Raw genomic sequence first — 22,087 nt, 5'->3', positions numbered from 1 at the left:
AATATTACTCAGTCCTAAAGAAGAATGAAATTATGGCATTTGCAGGTAAATGGAAGGGAGGGAAATGGGAATAGGAAGAACAGTATAATTAATCAGACATAACTTTCCTAGCCTTTTATTTGAATACATGACCAGGGTAACTCCACATCATCTAAAACTACAAGAGTGGGATCCTAAATAGAATAAGTTATACGCTATGCGTGTATAATCTGCCAAACTACATTCTACTGTCATGTATAACTAAAAAGAAAAAATAAAGAATATAAAGTACAGGGTTGACAGAAGGTTAAGGGTCATATGTTTTGTCTCATATGCAAACGCTAGAGAGGAAAAGGGAAAACAAAAGTGGGAGTGGATCTCCTGAAAAATCAAAGGGAGATCAGTAGAGGAAAGGGGTGGGAGGTAGAGAGAGAAGGGGGAAAATGCTAGCAGTTATATTGGCCAAATTATATTGTTATATAGTGTGCATGTACGAATATACAACAACAAATCCCATCAATAAGTACAACTATAATGCACCAACTTTTTTAAAATGAGGAAAAAATATGGAGAGTTGATACTCTAAGAACTTGGGCAAGTCCCTTTTCTTTCTGGGCTTTGGTTTCTCCATCCTCAACTGGATGACTTCCCAAGGCTTATGCAGCTCTCTTTTCTGTGGTCCTATGAGCAGATGTTTCTTCAATGCACTTTTCAGTGTGTATATTCATTGAATCATTTCATTCATTCAGAAAACATTTACTGAATGCCCGTTGTGTGTAGCACAAGCAATGCAGTGAGGAGTCAGGCATGGGTCCTGTCATCAAGGAGCTCAGTCTATTGGAGATATCAACACATACACAGGCAACCTAGGCATGCTGTTGGGTAGAAGCAACCATGGAAAGCTCCCTGAAAGAGCTGATATCTTTTATGGAACCTGAAGGATACAAAGGTGCCACAGTCTGGCTGGGCACAAATCACAGCCACTGAAGCAGGAACAAACTTTATTTCTGAACTCCACCAGCACACTCCACACACGCTCCCCAGGAACTCTCCCGAACGCCACGCAGCTCCTCCAGGAACCACCAACCGGAAAATCCTCCTCCTGCACTTCCCCAACCAATGGGAACTCTCTGGGAATCCCCGCAAGAACTCCAAAGTAGCAGGCCGAACTCCAAAGTAGCAGGCTGAGGCGGACAGCAGGGGTCTAATATACACAGCTTAACAAAACCATTATCATCTCAATGGCTTGCTGGCGTCACCTCTCAACCACTCCATTCTGGCAAAAATGCCATGCATCATTCGGACTCGGCTATGGCTCTCAGCACATAGGAGCTCTACAGAAGAGCAGAGACATATACAGAAAAGCTAGGATACTAGAGAGAATAATGCGAGACTGGAGGATGGTAGGCCAGTTGGGAGGCTGTGGCAACACTCTAGGAGAGAGAGATGAGCAAGACCTGAATTAAAAGCATCTGAAGATAAATGTATAGATTTGCATTATATTTTGAAAGTTGAATTGACAGTGCTTGCTAATGGATTGGATGTGGGTAGGAGCCAAGGTATAGGGAGCTGCGATGGAGGATCCCTGAATTTCTGGCTCAGTCAACTTAATGGATAGTGCCATATACTGAGTTCACTCCAGTAACTTGAGAGAAAGGAGTTGGTCTGGGGAATAAGGTTAAGGATAATGACAGTGAGTTCTGTTTTGATCATGTTGAGTTGAGACAGAATCTGCAGATGGAGAGGTCTCATAAGCCATTGGCTATAAGGATCTGGTACACTCAGAAGAGAAATCTAGGCTGGAGGTTCAGATCTGGGGAGTCCTTAGCATATAGATGAGGTCCCTTTAGGAGAATGAGCACACTGAGGATCCAAGTACCCAGAAGAACCAGGACAGCATACCTCAATAAGAGGGGAATTGCCCCCACAGATGTGGGGTGACAGCATACATAGTCCTTCATTCCCAATCACACATTTCTGCCCCAAAGATGGTGTCTCAATAATGTCTGTGCATCTCTCAGCTAAACTTACAAAATGGGCATTGAGTACTCAATCCTAACTTCTCCATTTTACCATCATGATACCTAAAGGGGATAGGGAACTGATACTTTTGTTCTATGTTTCAGGTGTTTTCCATTCATTAGCTCGCAGTAATCATATGCAAGATCCCTGCTTCATAAATATCCCGTGCATCCCCTGACTTAACATTTTGCTCACCATTAACTACAAATCCCCTGGGAAAACTGAAGCTCTAACTTGTCAGTCATTTATGGGCTGGTGGGAATGAATTTCAGATTCTTCCTTAAGAACAAAATTTAATTTTATGGGAGAAGAACACTGGAATCTTGAGGGATGGATAAAAAGGGCCAAAGGGGGGCACATTATGAAAGGTCAGCCACCTCCATCAGTTTTCGAAGTTCTACCTAGTCTGAGGAATGCGCTTTTAAGGTTCCTGGATGCTATTTCTGCATATGTGTACTACTTTATAAACAGCTCCATTTCTGGGTCCTTTACCCAATTGTCTGGGTCTGATCAAAGGCAATCTTAAAATGCACACTGTCCCCAGCCCATAGCCAGGAGGAGGCGTCCGGCTTGGACTGTGGTTGTGGACCTGTAGTCCCTGGCCTTAGGCACAAATCCCAAGCCATTCCCTTGAGAATTAGTCCCTGATGTGCACATTTAAAATCCTGAGCAGATGGAGGAGGGAGAGCTTGTTGGAAAGACTTGGAGGAGTCCCTTCTGCCCTGTCTGGGTCTATTTGCCAAAATAAACGACATGTATCAGGGCAGGGCATTGGTCCAAGCCTATTGAAATTCTGCTAGCAGTCCAAACAGTGATGATGTTTCAGATTGGTTCTGTGAAATGATCAGGGTTAGGAAGAGAGAAATGATGTGTGAGCATCTGGCTGCTGCAGCCTACTGATGGGGACAGTCCCAGGGGTGGACCCAGGGCAAGGGGGGGGCAGCCTGATGGATCCCCTAGGACATCTGCCATTGGCAAACAGGAAAGAGCCATCCACTGGCAGCAGGCGGTCTAGTTTAAGCTCTACACTGTTCCCACTAATTATGTGACCTAAACAAGTCCTTCCTCAGCCTCCTTCCGCCACCCCATGTATAAAATAAACCCTGGATTGAATAGTCTCCAAGGGCCTTCTCTGCTCGAACATTCTGTGACTTCTCTGACACTGGTTTGATTTCTTTTTCTCTGTAGTGGGAGAGGCCCACCCACCCACCTGCTTATCTGTATTCTCTGTGTTCTCACACTGACCTCTGCTGGCCACTAGGAAAAATGTCACTGATAGTGTCTGGAGGGAAAAAAAAAAAAAAAAAAAAACAATCCATCACTGATTTAGTACTAAGCTTCAACAGTACATTGAGTACTAGGACAGAAACTGTGTGCATTGGAGATGAGCAAAAAAGACCAAACCGTGATGAGCCACAGAGTAATCTTGTCAAGAGATGGCTGACAAAACAAACCATTTTTCTTTGTTGGTGGTACTGTGTGCCACACTATAAGAGAGGACTTCAGTGGGTGGGAAGGCTCCTTGTCATGATCATATCCTATGGTTCCAGACTTCAGAAGGGCCTGGCACCACACTGAGGAGGGATTTCAAGAGGAATAGTGCCTCAGGAGCCTCAGCATATGCCACAAGCCCTGCTTCTAGTTCTGAAGTCAATCTGACAGGTTTGAAGCTTGCCTGCTCACATGTCCACCATTCTAAAAACCTGGGGGTCAGCCTAGAAGTCCATGTTTCTCCAAGTGGTACCTTTTCAAATGCCCCTTTGATAAAAGAGTTGGAACTTTTTTTAAAAAAAAGATTCATGAGGTCTTTTAAAAAAAATATTATTTTAGTTGCCCATGGACCTTTATTTTATTTATTTATAGGCGGTACTGAGAATCAAATCCCATGCCTCACACATGCTAAGCAAGTACTCTACCAGGAAACCACCACCCCAGCCCTCATGAGGTCATTAAGAAACTCACTTTCATCTTTGTGAATGGAACAGAGGCATCAACAAATTTAGCATGCCCACCCAGCCAAGGAAAAGGAAGCAGGCCATGGACCCCTGCCTTTGCTGGTTGCAATCAGAGTTCCTGTTAAGTATAGCCCTAGAATCACCTCATCCCTATGTCTTCTTGTTTGCCCTGGGTGTTGCCCTGGTGTTCTCAAAGGCAAAGGAGTGGAGGTGGGATGTGCCAGTCCTTGTGCCTATATTGGGCACTGCTCAAGCTCCTCTAATGGTGTGAGAAGGATGGGAATTGGGCCCACTCTCAGTAGGCACTCAATGGTTTATCATGCTTTCCCCCTCGCCTCCCTTGATGTGGGAAAACTTTTGGCAAGACTCAGATTTGGGTCAAGCATTCAGTGCCCCGACTGGGTCTTCTCTGCTAGTAATAACATGACCTCAGCAAGCCCATCCTGATCCCATCCTCCCTCCAAGCAGAGTTCTCCTCCCCAACAGCTGGTTCTTATCTGCCTCCCTTGTTCCAGCCTCAGGCAGGCTGCCCTGGCCTCCTGCTGACACACACATGTTCTCCAGAATGCTCCTTGATGACTTTCAGCCCTGAACACTGCTTTCTTCCCAGATAGTTCCCTATGTCCTACCACATCAACTCTCTAACTTTCTTGCCTGGCTTTCCAGGCCCACTTTGGCTGGGCCCTTTTGGCCATCCAGATGTGGCTCATGACTTCCCCCAGCCATAGGCCAAATGTAAGCATTCCTCAAACATCTGTGGCCAGTCTCTCCTGTGTTCCTGCAGTACTTGTGCTGTGTTCCAGACTTGTACTGTTTGTGATGGTTTTGTGTACAGTACTCTTGGAACCCAGATTTTGACTTCTTTGCCCATTCTTAGCAGCATCCCAACATAATTGTTTTAAAGTATTTCTCTCTCTCCCTCTCCCTCTCGCTCTCCCTCTCCCTCCCCCCCCTCTCTTTACAGATTGGAAAGGAAGTTTATTAGAAAACTATAGTAATCATGCAAGTGTGGTTTTAGCATAAAAGTACATGTAAACAGAATAAAGCCTAGAAATAGATGCACACATGTATCATCAATTGATTTTTTGACAGAGATTTTTTTTCTCCTTATACACACATATTGATTGTATGGAAATTACAATAGTAAATAACAGAATCACTGTAAACAAAATTCCAGTGATGGGAGGTAACATCCTCAAAAGTGAACACTAACCTCCTATCTTCTTCATTCTCAGAAGCAGCCCTATTAGACAGTTTTTAGCCTACCACCCTTTGTAGCCTGTATATTGGGTTTGTGAAAGGTTGAGTGGTAGGTGGTGCCCCAGAGAAATGCATCTCCTTGGGCAGAGTGGCTTTTACTTCTTTTCATGAGTCCTAAGTCTTCACGGGCTTGATTGACATAAAAAATTATACTCCAAAGGACCAGCACAGTTGTTGGCCACTTGTATCTCCAGTTTGTGACTGTAGACACTGCATAAGGCATCCGTCCTGTTTGGAGCCCTGTAAAAAAGATAAACCTTGAACATTAATAGTAAAGGGTATGATTAATGGACTTTTGCCAGAGTTTGTCACAGATTTGTAGGAAATTGCAGACAGTCAGTAAAGAGGCCGAGAGGTAGAGATGGAGCATTTATGAAAATAAGCTCTCTACCTGATATGGTGTTGTGTTTTCTGAGAGGTAATGCACATTAATAATGGTTTTCATTTTTCTGCCAAGAAAATTCAGTCCCTACTGGGATTTGTTCTAAATGATAGTCCAGGCTGCCTGTATTGTACCCACTGGGGTTAATTCTCAGTCTCAGTCTGCTTTAAAATGTCAGCCTGAACTCTCAGACTTAATTGTTACAGACATTTTATAACCAGGGCATTCAAAATCCTCAGGCTGCTCTCTCTTGCTACCATAATTGATGCTTAATAGATATTCACAGGCTCCTTGCATTTTACACATTCAACACTGTTCAGATTGGGGGGAGAGGAAAGGAGGGAGAATAGGAAGAGCAAGTAAACAGTACGTGTGTGTGTGTGTGTGTGTGTGTGTGTGTGTGTTTGTTTGTTGTGTTTTCCCTGTAAGTATCTGTTGCCAGGTACAGCAATTTGGATCCTGGGATCAGCCAAAGATGAATTCTGAAAGGTTGGTCAACTCAGAGGTTTTTAGATTCTCCCCTCCCTGCCCCCCTGGGGCAGTATTCTTTAAGCGTGGCCATTTCCAAACTTCACTGCAAGCTTGTGGCTGGCCATTTGGATGTGAGTTTAAAAATGCCACAATGTTCTCTGGTGTTCTGTTCTTTCACTATTTTGACAATCTGATGGATGGTCTGGCATTCACTGAGAAGAAGACAATATTATCCAGCCTGAATAACTAATCTCCTAAGAAGTACAAAGTTGAAGGATCTTGGTGCACATGAATCTTATTAAATAAGCTTATAAAATGTGTTCTATCCAAATAAGCTTAGCAGCCCCTAAAATAGCCTTTTTCTGATCCATGTCTGGAACCTTGGCATGCCTCAGAGATCTGTAAGCCAAAATTATTTAATGAAGTGGTGACAGTGTTCTTTGTGCATGGGAAAATGGAAAGTGTTGATATTGAGTTCTGTATTGACTAATTGCACTCCTTCTGTCCGTCTCTTAGGGGCGACCTGGACCAATTGGATTTCAAGGTCCCACAGGTCCTGAAGGCTTTGCTGGCCCTACTGGTTTATCAGGATTGAAAGGGGAAAAGGGCTCCCCAGGCCCTCTGGGACCATATGGACCAAAAGGAGATAAGGTAAGATCACCAAAGCTTGCTTTTCCTGTGATGCATGGATCATAAGCATTAAGGCCAAAAATTGTCAATCTCACTTCTGCTCAATTTTGGGAATAATACTTAGTGAATTTCTTCAGTGTCCAGCTATATACTTTAATAAGAGATGAGATGGGGGCTGGGGTTCTGGCTTAGTGGTAGAGCGCTTGCCTAGCAAGTGGAGGCACTGGGTTTGATCCTCAGCATCACATAAAAATAAATAAATAAAATAAAGGTATTGTGTCTATCTACAACTAAAACTTGAAAAAGAGGAGATGGGTGATATACTGCTGATGGTTCAGCCAATTTATGGAGAGACTCTCATGGGCAAGCAAACTGTAAAGTACATTATTACCTATTTGACAGACAAGTGGACTCACTGTGGTGAGAAATCATGTTCGTTGGAACTGGGCACAGATCAGAAGTCCTTTCAGCCAGATACTAGAGAACAAGAACCCCAGAAAAGAGACTGGGAGGCAAGAGCTCAGAAGGTTTGGAAGCAATTTGGGCCAGAAATAGAGGGGGAAACTACAAGAAAGGAGAGTGATAATATCATGGTGGCAGGCCAACTGAGTTTAGCAACTCAGTTTATGTTCCCTGCCTAGTTTAATTACCTCCTATTAACCCGGTTGGTGAGGGAGGGATTCTCACACTAAAATAATGGGAATGGCTGAAGACACGACACCTAATACTGGACAGATGAGGTTGATAGCAGTTTATCACTTATATAGACTCACAGCTCAAGGGAGGAGGACACCGCACACCATGCAAGACCACACAGTGATTGTGCTCAGGAAGACTGAACTAAGAGGCTGTGGGAGGTCTCAGACTTTATGTATCAAGAGCCCCGGTTCCTGAAGGATGACGTGATTTGACTTGTTTGAATAATTCAGTGGTCCAGCAGGGTATTGCAGCAGCTATTCAGGGATAAGCAGAAACTGCACCTGGTCCATTTGATAAAGAGGGTGGTTTGGCTACAGGACTTTATCTGAAAGAGCAGGTGGGGAGGGAACTCATGGTTAGGCCTCTCGAAGCCCTCCTGGGTTTCTCCAGATGTCAAAGCAGCATGTGATATTCGGCCTTAATTTTAAAGTTTAACACTGTACTGCATAAGGATGATAACTCATCTCAGAACACAGACACATCCAAGGCCTTAGGTGAAAGCAAGTGATCACTTAGCACTGAAGTAGGGAACAAGGCCACACAATGTGGAGAGGGAAATACAAAGCATTTCTTAACAACTTAGGTATTTGAATCACGTAAACAAACCTACCAAATCTAGCAGATATCAATTGAATTCCATGACTGTAATCCCAGAGGCTTGGGAGGCTGAGACAGGAGGATCGTGAGTTCAAATCCAGCCTCAACAACTCAGTGAGACCCTGTCTCTAAATAAAATACAAAATAGGGCTGAGGATGTGATTCAGGGGTCGAGTGCTCCTGAGTTCAATCCCCAGTAAGCCCCACTCCATAAATGGGATTGTCTCTTACATTCATCTGCTTACTCCTTTTTTTTAAGGGTCCCATGGGAGTTCCTGGCTTTCTTGGCATCAATGGGATTCCGGTAAGTGTCCACAGATGCATTTTTAATATCATCCTATAGGTTCTACTTCACAGCTGGGGTACTTTGGCCTTAGCAACATCCTGTTGTATGCAAGCATGCTTAGGGTCAAATATTGAGATGTGTGTGGTGAAATTGGAAGGGCAGTGGTCACAGTTACCCATGTACTCAAATATAGGAAGCCCTAAGTCAGACTGCTGAGGGGTAGAAGGGCATATGCATGCATAAGAAACCATCCAGATTTTAGCCCAAATGGGTAAGGTCTTGTAAGTTGAGGGAAGCTTTGATTGGAGATGAGGGACGGTTTCTAAGGTACAGAGGCTGAGCCATATTAGAGCATATACATGCTCATTGTAGGAGGATTGCGAAGGTATATGCAAATTAGAAAAAGTCCTTAACGATATCTTTTTTTATATCTTTATTTTATTTATTTATTTTTATGTGGTGTTGAGGATTGAACCCAATGACTGGCATGTGCTAGGCGAGTGCTCTACCACTGAGCCACAACCCCCGCCTTAATGATATCTTGATATATTTTGTCTCAGTATTTTGTTCTTTTCAGCCTTACTTCATTTCAGAGTGACTTTCCCTTTAGATTTTATAAAGTGACTATTCCAAAGATCACTTGGACATAGACTCTTGGCATACACTGCTTTGCTACATAAAAGTAGTGGGTTGGGAGCTTGCAGATATATCTTTCTCCATTCCATCCAACCCAATGCTGTAGTTGCTCCATTTTTGTCCTATATCTCCACTTAACCCACCGCTGGAGATTCCATGGTAACATTTCCTCAGCCTTTAAAATCCTACTGTATTGTGTTTTGGAACTTACTGGCTACCACATTTTGGTTTTGCCCATAGTCACTTTTCTCTCTATTCAAACCCCAGCCTGGGCTGTTTGTCTAGTGCAGTGATTTTCAGTCTTCTTTAAGAGAGGACCAGATCTTGTGCAGAAAGCTCAGTATATCAAACAAAAAAGAAAAAGTGAAGCTCCTCCATTTGAAGGGGCCCTGGATTCTGCCTTCATCCTTCCAACAAATTCAAGGAGTTCCAATCGATATCAAAACATGCTTTGGGAGTCCTAGACTTAAGAGTTTCTTTTGTTATGCTACATAATCTAGTATTAATGAAAGGATTGCAGATCTCTTTGTCTTAACCTGTAAGAATTTCATGATCATCTGCTATGTGCTAGGACTATACTGTGGGGATATAAAGGAAGCATTTGGCTATAGCTATGACCTCAGAGATATTATCATCTGGTCCATTTTCTCCCAAGATCTAATAGACATTTGTGGATTTGGAGAACAGAAGGTTCTCTTGTCTTGTATTTGTTATACATATCAACAAGTCAACTCTCACATTTCTGCATTCTATTTAACTTCAGAGTCTGAAAAATGCCCAGAAGTGGGCCAGTGGGAAAACAAAGTGGATGGGAATGGCCATCCTTTCATGGCATCTCCTGGCATTTTCTTATGCCTGTGTTCGTATCGTCACTTTAGCCAGTCTCCAGTCAGAGTTTGTACCTTCTTGGAACCAAGGGTAAGAGAAACTAGAAAAATGGAAGCAGCCTCTACCATTCATCCTATAGACCTGGCTTTGACAGAGATGAGTGGAGGATTTGGAGCTTGAAGTGTTAACACACCCTTCCTCCTGCGGTCTCTTTTTAATGGGAGGTAAAATAAAGTAAATCATATGAGGCCCACACTACTTCCAAATCAGAGTTGGAACCTGTCCCCAGGTCCAGCTGGACACTTCTGCCTTCAACTTGTAATCAAAAGAGCTCTAGAGCTTGCAGGAGTTGATCACTTCTCTTTGGGTCTTCATTGCTTGGGAGAAAGAGTTGCAGCTGTCCATACTCCCCCAGTAAGTTTGCTGCTCCCAGTTTTCACTGCCACTCCCTTGGTCCTTCCCTTGACTAAAGCTTGTCTATGTTTTCTGTTGACTTTTGAATTCTTTAGCTTCAGGTCTCAAGCTTCATTACTCCATGAAATGCTTCTTCCTTATTTTTTTCCTCTCTTCTAGCTATTTAAAAAGTATGTATTGAGCATCTTTTGTTCAGTACTTGCCTCTTCCTTCCATCTCTAAGGTCCCAGGAGGCCTTGCTCAATGCCTCACATACTCTAGCTTCTTATTACATACAGCCCAATGGTAGTTATTGCTTGTCCTGTGTGATAGTCTCATAGCTTCCTGAGAGCACAGATTAAATCTTCTGCTCCTCCCAGAGGCTCTGGAGGCCTACAGTTGAGTTCAGCATCCCTCTGGATATCTAACAAGATTTAGAGGACTGACTCCAACCTCTAGGGCCTTTTTTTTTTTGAGCAATAATTCTCAGACTGGCATGACTCCCTCAGACAGAGGAAAACAAAGATACCATAGGCCCAGTCAGACTATTTTTTTTTCAACTTTTAACAACTTATTATGCAATTTGACTGAAACCATCAGCTTCTGCAACACAACTTACTAAACTGGATCACTGCATGGATCTGGTTCCTTTCTTAATATAGGCTGATCGTTAACTTAAGTGTCACTGGTTTGAGTCCCAAAACTCCATCTTTGTTGTCATGTAGACAATTTCAACATGAATGGGTGAGTAATAATTTCATGATAACCTGAATCTTTGCATCAAGGGGCACAACAACCAGTGGAGAGAATGAACAAACAAGCATTCATCAAGATTTTCCATATCAGAACAATGTAGACTGAGGATAGTAGGGGCTGTGGCTTTTAATGATGTCTCAATTGTGAATTGGGGCTGTTGGTACCAATAACAAATGTACATTTGTCAAATGCTTGCAGTTCAAATAAGTTGGGAAGAGCAGAGGTTTTCAAGTTGTTCTTTGCAATTTATGTTTATCTTTTCCCATGGAGTCAACCTCAAACATTGCCCTGCATAGAGGTTTATAAATGAGCACACTAGATTTATATCCCTAAAGTGGACACATATCACTCACTAAGTGAGAACTTTGAAACTGGGTTCTGAGGAACACTGTTTTTCTGAAATACAGTAAGTATTCCTAGTCTGTGTACTCAGTCCCTTATGGCTACATTGAACTAAGGCTTCCTTCCTCAAAAAGCTACACTCACTCTCTTAGAAAACTGGCACACACATATGTAAAGTCATCACTTATAACCAGAAACAGCAAAGTGCCAGAAATTCTGTGGCCCTGAAAATCAAGAGGAAGGTTGAACTTGGCCTTGTGCTTACCCTTGCTGACTTATCTGGGAGAAAACTTACCATTTATTGAACTCCTACTTAGTAAATCTAATCCCACTTGATTTTGACCAGAATGCAATGCGGTAGGCATTATTCATTCTTAAATTTGACAACAACCCTATAAAGTAGGTGTTATTCAGCTCCACAGTAGAGATGAAGGAACTGAAGCTTCATTCAGCTGGAAAGAGGCAAAGCTAACATTAGAGCACAATTCTGAATGGCTCAAAATGTGTATTGTCTACCATCCCATAGTATCAGCTAGATGAGAAAGGACTGGAAAGTCTGAGTTCGAGATCAGATTTCAATTCTCGAGAAATCCACTAATGTAAAAAAGAGTGAACAGATAACCTTAGAATCCTACAGGTAAGAGATATCAGGAATTTAGGTGACAAAACTATCAAAGGAATGAGCCCAAGTGAAAAATGAAGATACCAAAGAGTGAGAATCCAGGCAAAGGGAAAGGATTTATTGTTAAACAGAATCAAAAATCTCAGGAATAAGGAAGACTCCCGCACCAGCCTGTTTTGCCTTAACTTATTCTTGTTACCCAGCTGAGAGATAACCCCTAGGAAGTTCCACTGGGACAGTTTACAGTGGTCATTACTGGTCACCCCAGCAAGAAGTAGGCAGTACACCCAAGAATTTAACTGAGTAGATTGAATAAAGAGTATACTTAAAGGATGTGGGAGGGATTAAGATAAATAATAGATGGCAAATGAACTAACTCAAAGCGATTAACAGCGTAGATCCAAAGAGGAAAAATGGAATTGTAGTACTGGAACCCAATGAGACCTGGAACCATGAAATAGCTGTTGCCCAAGAGGACCTAAGAATTTAAAGAAATGTGGCTAGTGCCAGAAATATAGCCAGTGAACAAGGGCATGGGGGAAATAAATAGTCTGTGCTCTGTCTCCTCTTGCTCCAATCTGCATCCTGAGTCTCCCAGTGAAGACTCCCAGAATCTCTTCCTGAAGAGAAGATACAGTTCCCTAAATGAGGCAGTAACCTGAAATGTGATTTTGATTAAATGAAATTGAAAGTGTGGTTCTTGCAGGACTTGCTTATTTTGGGCCAAGCAGATTTCAGGAGAGGAGGCACTGTGGAAACTGCTTCTGCTCTGTAGACCAAAGTCCAGCATCAGTTCCCATGCAGAGCTTCGAATAGAGAAATCATGCCAGGCTTCCCAGGATCTGTCTGGTCAAAGGATTCCCGCAGCCTGGCATGATTCCTGTTGGGAGCAGTTCAGCTGCCAGACTGCTAAGCTCCACTTTAGTACATCTTTGTACTCAGGGAATGTGAATTTATAGAACCTTATATATTCCATCTGTTTGTGCTTGATCCCTTTAGTTTCAGCTTGAATCCTATTAAAAGTATTGATCCTTTGAGAAGAGGTATCTTTGAGCTGTGATTAGACACATGTACTTGAGTCTAAAAAAAAGATATGAGAACATATGTGGTGGGGTTAAGCAAATAGACAAGGAGCCAAGAGTTTAGCAGGATTATTGACTTTTCTCACTGTAGAGCCTTTTGGATTAATTGACAATCCTGTGGCTGACATAATCCTTTCTTTTCTATTTGAACAGGGCCACCCTGGACAGCCAGGCCCCAGAGGTCCACCTGGCCTAGATGGCTGTAATGGAACTAGAGGAGCTGTTGGATTTCCAGGCCCTGATGGCTATCCTGGGATTCTTGGACCACCTGTATGCTGCCAGATCTTTGCACTTCAATTTAATTGGCATTGCTTGCCTCCAAATATGCTCTTTTTCTGCTCATCTGGCAACCTCATTAAGCTTCTTTGGGGCAGTCACTGCAGTCCCTTGTCCAAAGCTGGAATCTGTGTTGGCAACACAACAGCAACAGAAGTCTAAAGAATACCAGTTGCAGGGGGTGTACACAGGCCACACTACTTCACGTTGCTCTTTAAATATTGCTTTTGGAATCGGCAAGATTGTTAAAAGGTTATAGTACATTTCAGAGCAAAATATACACTTGGGCTATCTGACATGTTCCCACATCAGTGGATACAGGAAAATGCTTGGAGGGTTTACATATGATCTAGAAGCATTAACAGGGTCCCAGAAGCTTGGCAAGCTTGATATGTACCAATGGTACTTAACCAGGGTGATTTTGCCCCTCAGGGGATATTTGGCAATTGTTATTGATATCTTTCCATGTCTCAACTGAGGGCTCAGAATAGCACCCCCCCCCCCAAATCAAGGAATCCTTTGGTCCAATGTGTCACTGGTGCTGAGGTTGAAAAAAGCTAGTCCCCACCCCACATCATTACCCTTGATTGTGGGGTTGATATTTATTAGACTCAAGTCTCATCAGTTTTACTTAATTATATTCCTCCAGATAAGGCTCAGATATTTGGATCTAAAGAATCTCTAGTATATATCATATCTTTGCAAGGCTGGTTTCTTTTAAAGTGGCTGGAAAGAGAAAATAACACATTTCAAACCAATTTTTAACCTCACTTGAAAAACATTTAAATTAATAAGGGTTCTTATGTGAGACTTTTAACTAGAAACCAGTGTATCCATTAAATAGCTTCATAGCTACAAGAATTAATTGGCATTTCACTAGAATAGCATCACCATTGCCTTCAGTAACCAGTTTGTGGGTGTACCTGTGAGAAAGTGAGACAGACAAACAGACAAACCACAAACCCCAGATTGCCATAAAGGACCTTGACATCTAAGGACCAAACCAATGTATAGCTGAAGGGGGAGGCTGTAGGAAAAGATATATTCCTAACATGGAATAATCTGTGTGCATCACAAAGGCCTCCAAACATTGCCATGGCAACAGGGGAGAGGAAAAGAATACTTCTGTGGTGATAAAGGAAAGGGAATTCTGCCCCCAAAGAGAATAGAGATCCTGAGGTAATAAAATAACCCCTGATGAACACAGGACATGGGTAGAAACTTAATCCTGTCCCTAAACCTTACCTTAAGCCTAAATAGGAATTTGGGAATGTATTTTACTAAGCTGAACCTTACCCCCTGCTGAATACCCGGGAATCTCTATTCAACCAGTTTCTTTGAAGCGTCTTTGAAAACAATAGTGACCACAAGAATAAGGGGAAACAGGCGGTGTTAGGAAAGAAACTGGTTTATGCTTCTGGGACCATGTTGTTCTTTTATAATACCAATGGTCCCTGCACTCAAAGAATCCATCATTCAGTCAACACTTCAGTCCCCAAAGCTTAGCCCTTCCCCCAGTACTAATCCTGATTTCCCCTTAGATGTAAGGACATTGATTTTCCCCAGGAGGACAAACTTTAGAAGATATTAGCCAGCATTTGCCACTGAGACAGCAAAAAAAGAAATCTAGTTCAAAGATTGGGATTGGGTACTTTGAGCTGTTTTCCATGTTAACAGCATGACGCATCAGCCCCTTACACATGTGTTGAGGTGGAAGTTGTGTGGTAGAAGCAGAGGATGACAATGGTTTTATAGGTATCTTTTAGACCAAAGGCCTACAACTGGTGCACAATGGCACTTGGCCTATAGCCTGTTTTTACATTTGAAGGATATTTTAAAAGAAAGAACAAGAAAATATGGGGCAGATTTCAGATGTGACCCACAAACCCTAAATTAATATCTGGCTCTTTATATAAAAACTGATGACCTTTGTCCTAGGCTCTGTCAGTGTCTTATACCTGTTGGGGGTAGAGTAGTGAACTCTAGGCTTACGGATTATGTGTTTGTTCAGATCAATGGTATGAATAAATGTTAAGTTTTCTTCTGTCTAATCCATATCCTTTAACATACCTTTTACTTGGGGAATGGAGGAATGGACATCTAACCTTGAGACACTAGCAACTGTTAAGGGGTCATGCTTTGCCCCTTAGCACAGCCAGTTCTGTCATAGAGTAAGCCAAATAATTTCAGGCTCTCATAGTTCCATCCTCCATCTGATAAGATCATACTATAAACAAAACTATGCATGCATGTGTTTCTTCACAAGTTTCTCTTATTATTTTATTCAGGGGCTCCCTGGTCAGAAAGGCTCAAAAGGAGAACCTATTCCTTCTCCAGGGAGTTTCGCAGGAATGAAGGTAAGAGTCTCTAAGGCAGCCAGTTGAGTAGGTTGTAAGATGGGCTCCCCAGGATTAGGCCCCACTTCCAATAAAAAATATTTCTACAACTAGCATCTGTGTCTCTATTTAAGGAGCAGACCAAGCTGGATTTAAAAGGATCTGGAGCTTTTGTGGTGCAAACACTGACAGAAATGTTTGCAACCATACTGCCAAAGAGATCTGCCTTGTAGGATCTAGACCAAAAATAAGAGACACAACAGTTTGCATGGGTATAATTTTCTTTGACAAGCCAAGACGTTTTCTAGAGGCAGATATCTTTGGAATATCCTAGAATCCTTGACATGTGTTTTAATTCATATATGTCTGTCTGCCTCAGTGTGGCCACCAGCTTAGGATCCTGTCCTGGCCTTCTCTGCCTCTGCATACCATCCTATCACCCTAGCTGGGCACTCCATATATGCAAAAACATGCTCATCAGCTCTGAAGCTAGATGGAAACTTTCATCTCTTGTCAAAAACCTTCTTTTTTCTTGTGACTGTACTCTTAGTATATGCTGCCTGATATCCTTGTGGAGTCTCATAAATCCTTCTTCCAAAGGATTGAACCTTTTTCTTTGCAGAGTAGGAAAGGAACCCATCATTGCCCTGATAGCAGATGAGAATCTAAGGTCCCAACATCTGAGGGGAAGATGCTCCAAGCTCACTCAGCTACTCAGTGGTATTTTTCTGACTTCCATTAATGTACACAGCAGGGGACACTGGAAACTGCTCTGGAAGACAGAGACGGGGTTGTGTAACTGGAGAACTAGAGATGATCCAGGGTTTGGGCTGTTGAGTATAGGTGTCATAAACAGTAATTGGGAAGGACCTTGCCATTATCAGATTTTATATTGTTCATTTGACAGATAGAAAAACTGAGGTGTACTGAGGCTTTGTAACTTGCTCAAAGCCACACAGCCAGTTAACCAAAGAGCTTAACCCCAGGCAGTGCTATTTCCATGCTACAGAGAGCTGATTTTTGACTGCAAGCCAAGTGGGGTAAGACTAGTAAGTGTCAAAATATAGCCATTGTCTTAGCAAACATTGATTAAATGGTTTTGCCCAAAATCAAAGAGACCCTAGATCCAGTGGAACACAGCAGTTTCCACAAGATGGTTATATTACAGATTCATACAGTGGCTTAAGATGCTGCAAAGTAATTAAAACGTAATCAGAGACTGTATGCTCTGTTGATTTTCCCTTGAAATGTCTGATTTGCATTGTATACATATGGGCACAGATTCTCTGGGGATGAAGGCACACGGGAAGGTAGCTTTGCCTTCCTCTAAAAAGAGCAGGAAAATCAGCAGCCCGCAGAAGCAGTTTCTAATTGATAAGTTCCTAGCAAAGGTGAAAATTAATTAATCCAAGTAAAATATGAAATCCTGTTCAGCCAAGGCTATAATATTTGTCTTCAAGAGTCCAGATTTTTCATAGGAAAAAAGTAAATGGTTGAATATGTCCAATTCATGCAATATTTAAAACATGAAATGTTGGCAGAGGAGGCCCAGGTTTTCTTGTAATGCATTTTATCTCTGTGAATCTTAGGTTAGTTGTCTAAAATACTGCAGGCCTGATTGATTAATCTCTTCAGTGTCCCGCCTTTGTCTGTTTCTCAGGGGGATCCTGGACTACCTGGACTGGATGGAATCCCTGTAAGTTGTTATTTATGTATTGAGCTCTCAGTGTTTAGTCGACAGTCACAGGTGGTGTTTTTTGTTGTTGTTGTTTTATGGTGTTTGAAGGTCTTCATAGCGATTCTTAAGGCAATCTACAGAGTTGAGATAGAACAGGTCATACAATTCCCATTTCTTTGATGAGAAGGTACCAAGAAGATGAACTGTCTACCTCAAGTTTCACAACAGACAGGCTTTCAGACTTTAGGTCAGTAACCTATGTAGCCCCCCCTTTATTTGTGGGAGATATGTTAGAAAACTGCCAATGTATGCCTGAAACCATGGATAATATCAAACCCTATATATATACTATGTTTTTTCTTATACATACAGACATACGATAAAGTTTAATTTGTCATTTAGATGCAGCAAGAGATTACCAAAAATAACTAATAATAAAACAAAACAAGTATAATACATGGTAATAAAAGTTATGTGAATGTACTCTCTAGCCCCTTTTGTTTTGCTTTCTCTCAAAATACCTTAATGTACTGTGTTTACCCTTCTTCGAAAATATGAAATGATACAATGCCTATGTTGTGAGATGAAAATGACTTAGGCATTGGGATATAACATTAGACTACTATGTAAAGCTCATTTGACCATTAAATCCATGATACTTTTTCCATTTAATATTTTCGAACTGTGGTTGATTGGGGATAACTTAAAACATGAAACATGAAACCATGGATAAGTGGGGATTACTGTTTTTTCTGGAAGTATTAGGAAAAGTATCTTGCCTTTCATTCAGCAAGCATCTACTAAGTGTTCAGTGCTGTACAAAAGAACTAGAACACACTTATTTTAAAAAGGTATTCCATATGAGAAATTCTTTTTAGGGACTCTGATAATTGTTCGTGAAAGGCCTTAAGTTGTATTAAAAAGAGCTTTGTGGGCTGGGGTGTAGCTCAGTGGTAGAGCGCTTGCCTTGCATACATGAGGCACTGGGTTTGATCCTCAACACCACATAAAAATAAATAAAGATATTGCATCCATCGACAACTAAAATAAAATATTTTTAAAAACAAGCTTTGTTGGGCACAGTGGTGCACATCTGTAATCCCATCAACCCAGGAGGCTGAAGCAAGAGAATCTCAAGTTCAAGGCCAGTGTGGGCAATTTAGTGAGACTGTCTCCAAACTAAAAGGGCCTAGGGATATAGCTCAATGATAGAGTATCCCTAGGCTCAATCCCCAGTACAAAGAAGAGGTTTCTTTCCCCTTGAACTCGACATAGTCATCACTTTCCTTTGAAGTAGCCTAAGAATTGCTCCTTCTTTCTTCCATCTTTCCTATATTCCTTCCTTCTTCCCTTCCTTTTTCAATCCTCAAAAATATTGAATACCTCCTAGGAGCAAAGTGTTATGAGTTCCCTAAGGCAACCTAGACACAGTCCTTCCCCTCCCCATGTAAAAACTAATGGAAGGAATGTGTTATAAGAATTCCACAGTGATTACCAGACTAGGAGGCACTGCTGTGAAAGATAATTTACTGTTTTAAAACATTAATTTAAAATAAATGTTATAAAAGAAATAAAATAGAATTCCACCGCAACTTAGAAGAAGAGATGCTACTCACCTAAAGATGCATCATGGGAGACTTGTATCTTAGAGAAGGTGGCTTCTGACAAGTATGGATGGTGTTTAGACTTGCAGGCAGTGGGAGGAGGCTTTAGGCTAGAAACAAGAGGTATGCAAGCCTACACAAAAACAAAGATGAGTAAGGGCCAAGGGCATATAGGTCCCCTGGAGCTACACAAAGTAGGTTGAAATGGTGTGATCATTAAGTTTGCAAAATAACATACACTGTTTTTGCTGCATACCTTCTCTTAGGGATTTGTTCCCTGTCCAAAAAAGTACAGTGTCTATTTACCCAGTCATCATATAGAAAGTGCTTAGATTTGAGGATAGGATGTTTAATGACTAAACCAGAGATTTGTGATCAGTAAAGAGAAAACAGGCTGTTCTTTTCAAAGCAATGTTTATATTGTCATTCATTCTTAGGGACTATCCTTGAATTCCTCCCTTTTTTTCCTCCTAAGTCCTGACCTCTCTTAGCCTTGGGATGAGGGCAAAGATTTACTGGGAAGGGACAGGAGGAAATTTTCTGATTGATGTTCATGTTGTATACCATAATAGCAGATTAGGTTACAAGGTTCCCAGTGGAACCAGGCCTTACATTTCTCCAATCTTTTGCTTGATTTCTCTGCCTTGCCTTTAGAATTGGTGTTCAGTTCTAAACATTTTCTAATTTCCCTTCTGACTTTTTCTTTGACCCATGGAGTATTTAAGTGTGTTGTTTCATTCCCAAGTATTTGACAACTTCCTAAATATCTTTTTAATGATTTTTAGTTTGATTTCATTGCAGTTAAGAGGGCATACTCTGTGTGATTCTAATCCTTTTAAACTTTCTGAGGTTTGGTTTATGGCCCCACATATGATCTACCTTGGTGAATGTTCCATATATGCATGTGAAGAGAACATGTATTCAGTTGTTGTTGAGTATAATAATATAAACAGTATCCATTAGATCAAGGTAGTTGACAATGTTGTTTGGATCTTTAATGTCCTCATTTTTTTAAGTTCTATTAATATTAATGAGGGAGAGATGTTAAAATCTCCCACTGTAATTGTGGATTTGCCTACCTCACCTTGTAGTTCTGTCAGTTTGGGCTTCACATACTTTGAAGCTCTGCTGTTATATAGATACATCTAATATTGTCTTCTTCATGACTTATTTATCATTATGAAGAGCCCCCTCTTTAATTCTGATAATTTTAAAATCTCTGTAAATATTCTTTGTCTTGACATTTACTTTATCTGACACTAAATAGCTCTTTTTCGTTCTTTTTAGTTTTTTTTCTTTTTTGTAGCATTTTAGTAAGAAAATTAAAATAAAGAGTAAAATTGAATGGAAAACACATACCATTAATATTTTATTATACTTGATTTATCCCTCCTCTATCCATATATCCATCCTTCTATCAATTCACCCTACTCTTGATGCACTGCAAAGTAAACTTACAATGGGAACACTTACTCCTAAATATTATAGCATATTATCATGAAACTTCACTGTTTGTTTGCAGGTTTTTCTTTTATATAAAATTTGCATACAGTAAAATTCACAGATTTTGAATGTACATTTGCTTAGTTTTCACAAATGCATACTACTGTGTAATCCAATCCTCTATTAAGGAATATAACATGAACATCACCTCGAAAATTCCCTTCTGCCTCCTGCCAGTAAATCTTTGTCCCTACCCCAAAGTTAACCACCATTATGGTTTTTTCCATCATAGATTAATTTCTGTCTGCTCTAGAACTTCATATATAAGAAATATTGTAAAGTATAGCCTTTTGAGTCTTGCTTCTCTCATTTAGTACAGTGCTTTTGAGAGTCAACCACACTTTTCATATATCAGTAGATTGTTGCTTTTTATTGTTGAGTATTTATTTCACTGTATGGATGTATTATAGTTCATTTATCAATCCTTGTGTCAATGGATACCTGGGATAGTTCCATTTTTTTTTACTATTATGAATAAAGTTGCAGTAAACATTCTTTATTAATTTTGTGCACATAGATGTTTTTATTTTTCTTGGAAAACTGTCTTGCTTTTTGACCATGGTAAAACTTTACTACTCTAGGGCCCACGTGGACCACCTGGATCTCTTGGAGATTCAGGATCCATAGGACCACGAGGATTACAAGTAAGACCAACTTAAATCTCGTATGTGATCACAATATTGACATGACTGTTTTCTTTACCTTGCTACAGATTAAATGTAAGCCTATGTAATCTAGGCCGTCTTAGTAGAGAAGGGCAACTTCCCTTCCTGGAGGATTAAAATGAAACATGTTCTTGCTAGGAGCTATTGGTTATCTTTATTTGTCAGAGTCTTTCTTACCATCCAATCTATAACTCCAAAGCCTCCTAGTTCAGCTCAACTCAAAGTATAGCCCAGGGATGGCAGAAACATGACATATCTTCTGCTATCTTCTGCTCCCTTACCCAAGACAGACATTGCTAATCAATCATACCACCACCACTTCTGTCACATACCCTGAACACAAACCTTCAAAATTCTTCTCAGCATTGAATGTTGGATGGCTCTACCTACCTACCTATTTTTCTGATATCAAATATGTGTATCACTGGTATATGTGCAACACATGACATCCCTTTGCTTGTGACTCTGGCTTACTTTCACCAAGTCATCATTTAAAATTTTTGAACCTGTGGGACTGGGGTTGTAGCTCAGTGGTAGAGCACTTGCCTAGCACATGAGAGGCACTGGGTTTGATCCTCAGCATCACATAAAAAGACAAACAAAATAAAGGTATTGTGTCCATCTACAACTAAAAATATATATATTTTTTAAATTTTGGATCTGTTGGGAAGAATGATACATGAAGTCTTCATTACCTTAGCATGAATTTGGTTACCAGGTCAATTTGAGAGTTTTCTCAGGAGATTATAGAAACTATGATAGAAGGAGCTAGAATCTGCTATAACAAGGCCAGTCTTCGCCAAGCCAGGAAAAGGACTTATCCCCAGTGACTTCCAACATGCCCATATTCTTTGAAAATTGACAGGTGCTAACTCTTTTCTTGTAATCTAGGGTCCTCCAGGCCCCCCTGGTTTCCCTGGTCCTGATGTAAGTATACATTGTTTTATGGCATTTTATCTCCTGTTACTTAGTACTCTGGTTTCTCCAGAGAGATACTAGTTTGGTTAAGTTTACTTTCTGGTAAGAGAAAAATAATACTGCATTTCAATTTAAGTTCCTGGAACTTGTTTGTGATTGATTTTGTT

General features: G+C 41.0%; 1 protein-coding gene across 1 annotated transcript in view; it reads left to right on the top strand.

Moving 5' to 3' along the window:
* Positions 1–22,087, top strand: part of COL4A6 (collagen type IV alpha 6 chain) — a 300,475-nt gene that overhangs the window by 226,457 nt on the left and 51,931 nt on the right. The window contains exons 7-13 of the mRNA XM_081276853.1: positions 6,586–6,720; positions 8,255–8,299; positions 13,094–13,210; positions 15,505–15,573; positions 17,213–17,248; positions 20,919–20,981; positions 21,894–21,929. Of these exons, the coding sequence (XP_081132979.1) occupies positions 6,586–6,720; positions 8,255–8,299; positions 13,094–13,210; positions 15,505–15,573; positions 17,213–17,248; positions 20,919–20,981; positions 21,894–21,929 (501 nt within the window). The remainder of the gene's footprint in view (positions 1–6,585; positions 6,721–8,254; positions 8,300–13,093; positions 13,211–15,504; positions 15,574–17,212; positions 17,249–20,918; positions 20,982–21,893; positions 21,930–22,087) is intronic.

This window comes from Spermophilus citellus (genome assembly GCF_964194105.1).
Source record: "Spermophilus citellus genome assembly, chromosome: X".
Taxonomy (NCBI): domain Eukaryota; kingdom Metazoa; phylum Chordata; class Mammalia; order Rodentia; family Sciuridae; genus Spermophilus; species Spermophilus citellus.
This window is presented reverse-complemented; position numbering and strand designations above follow the sequence as displayed.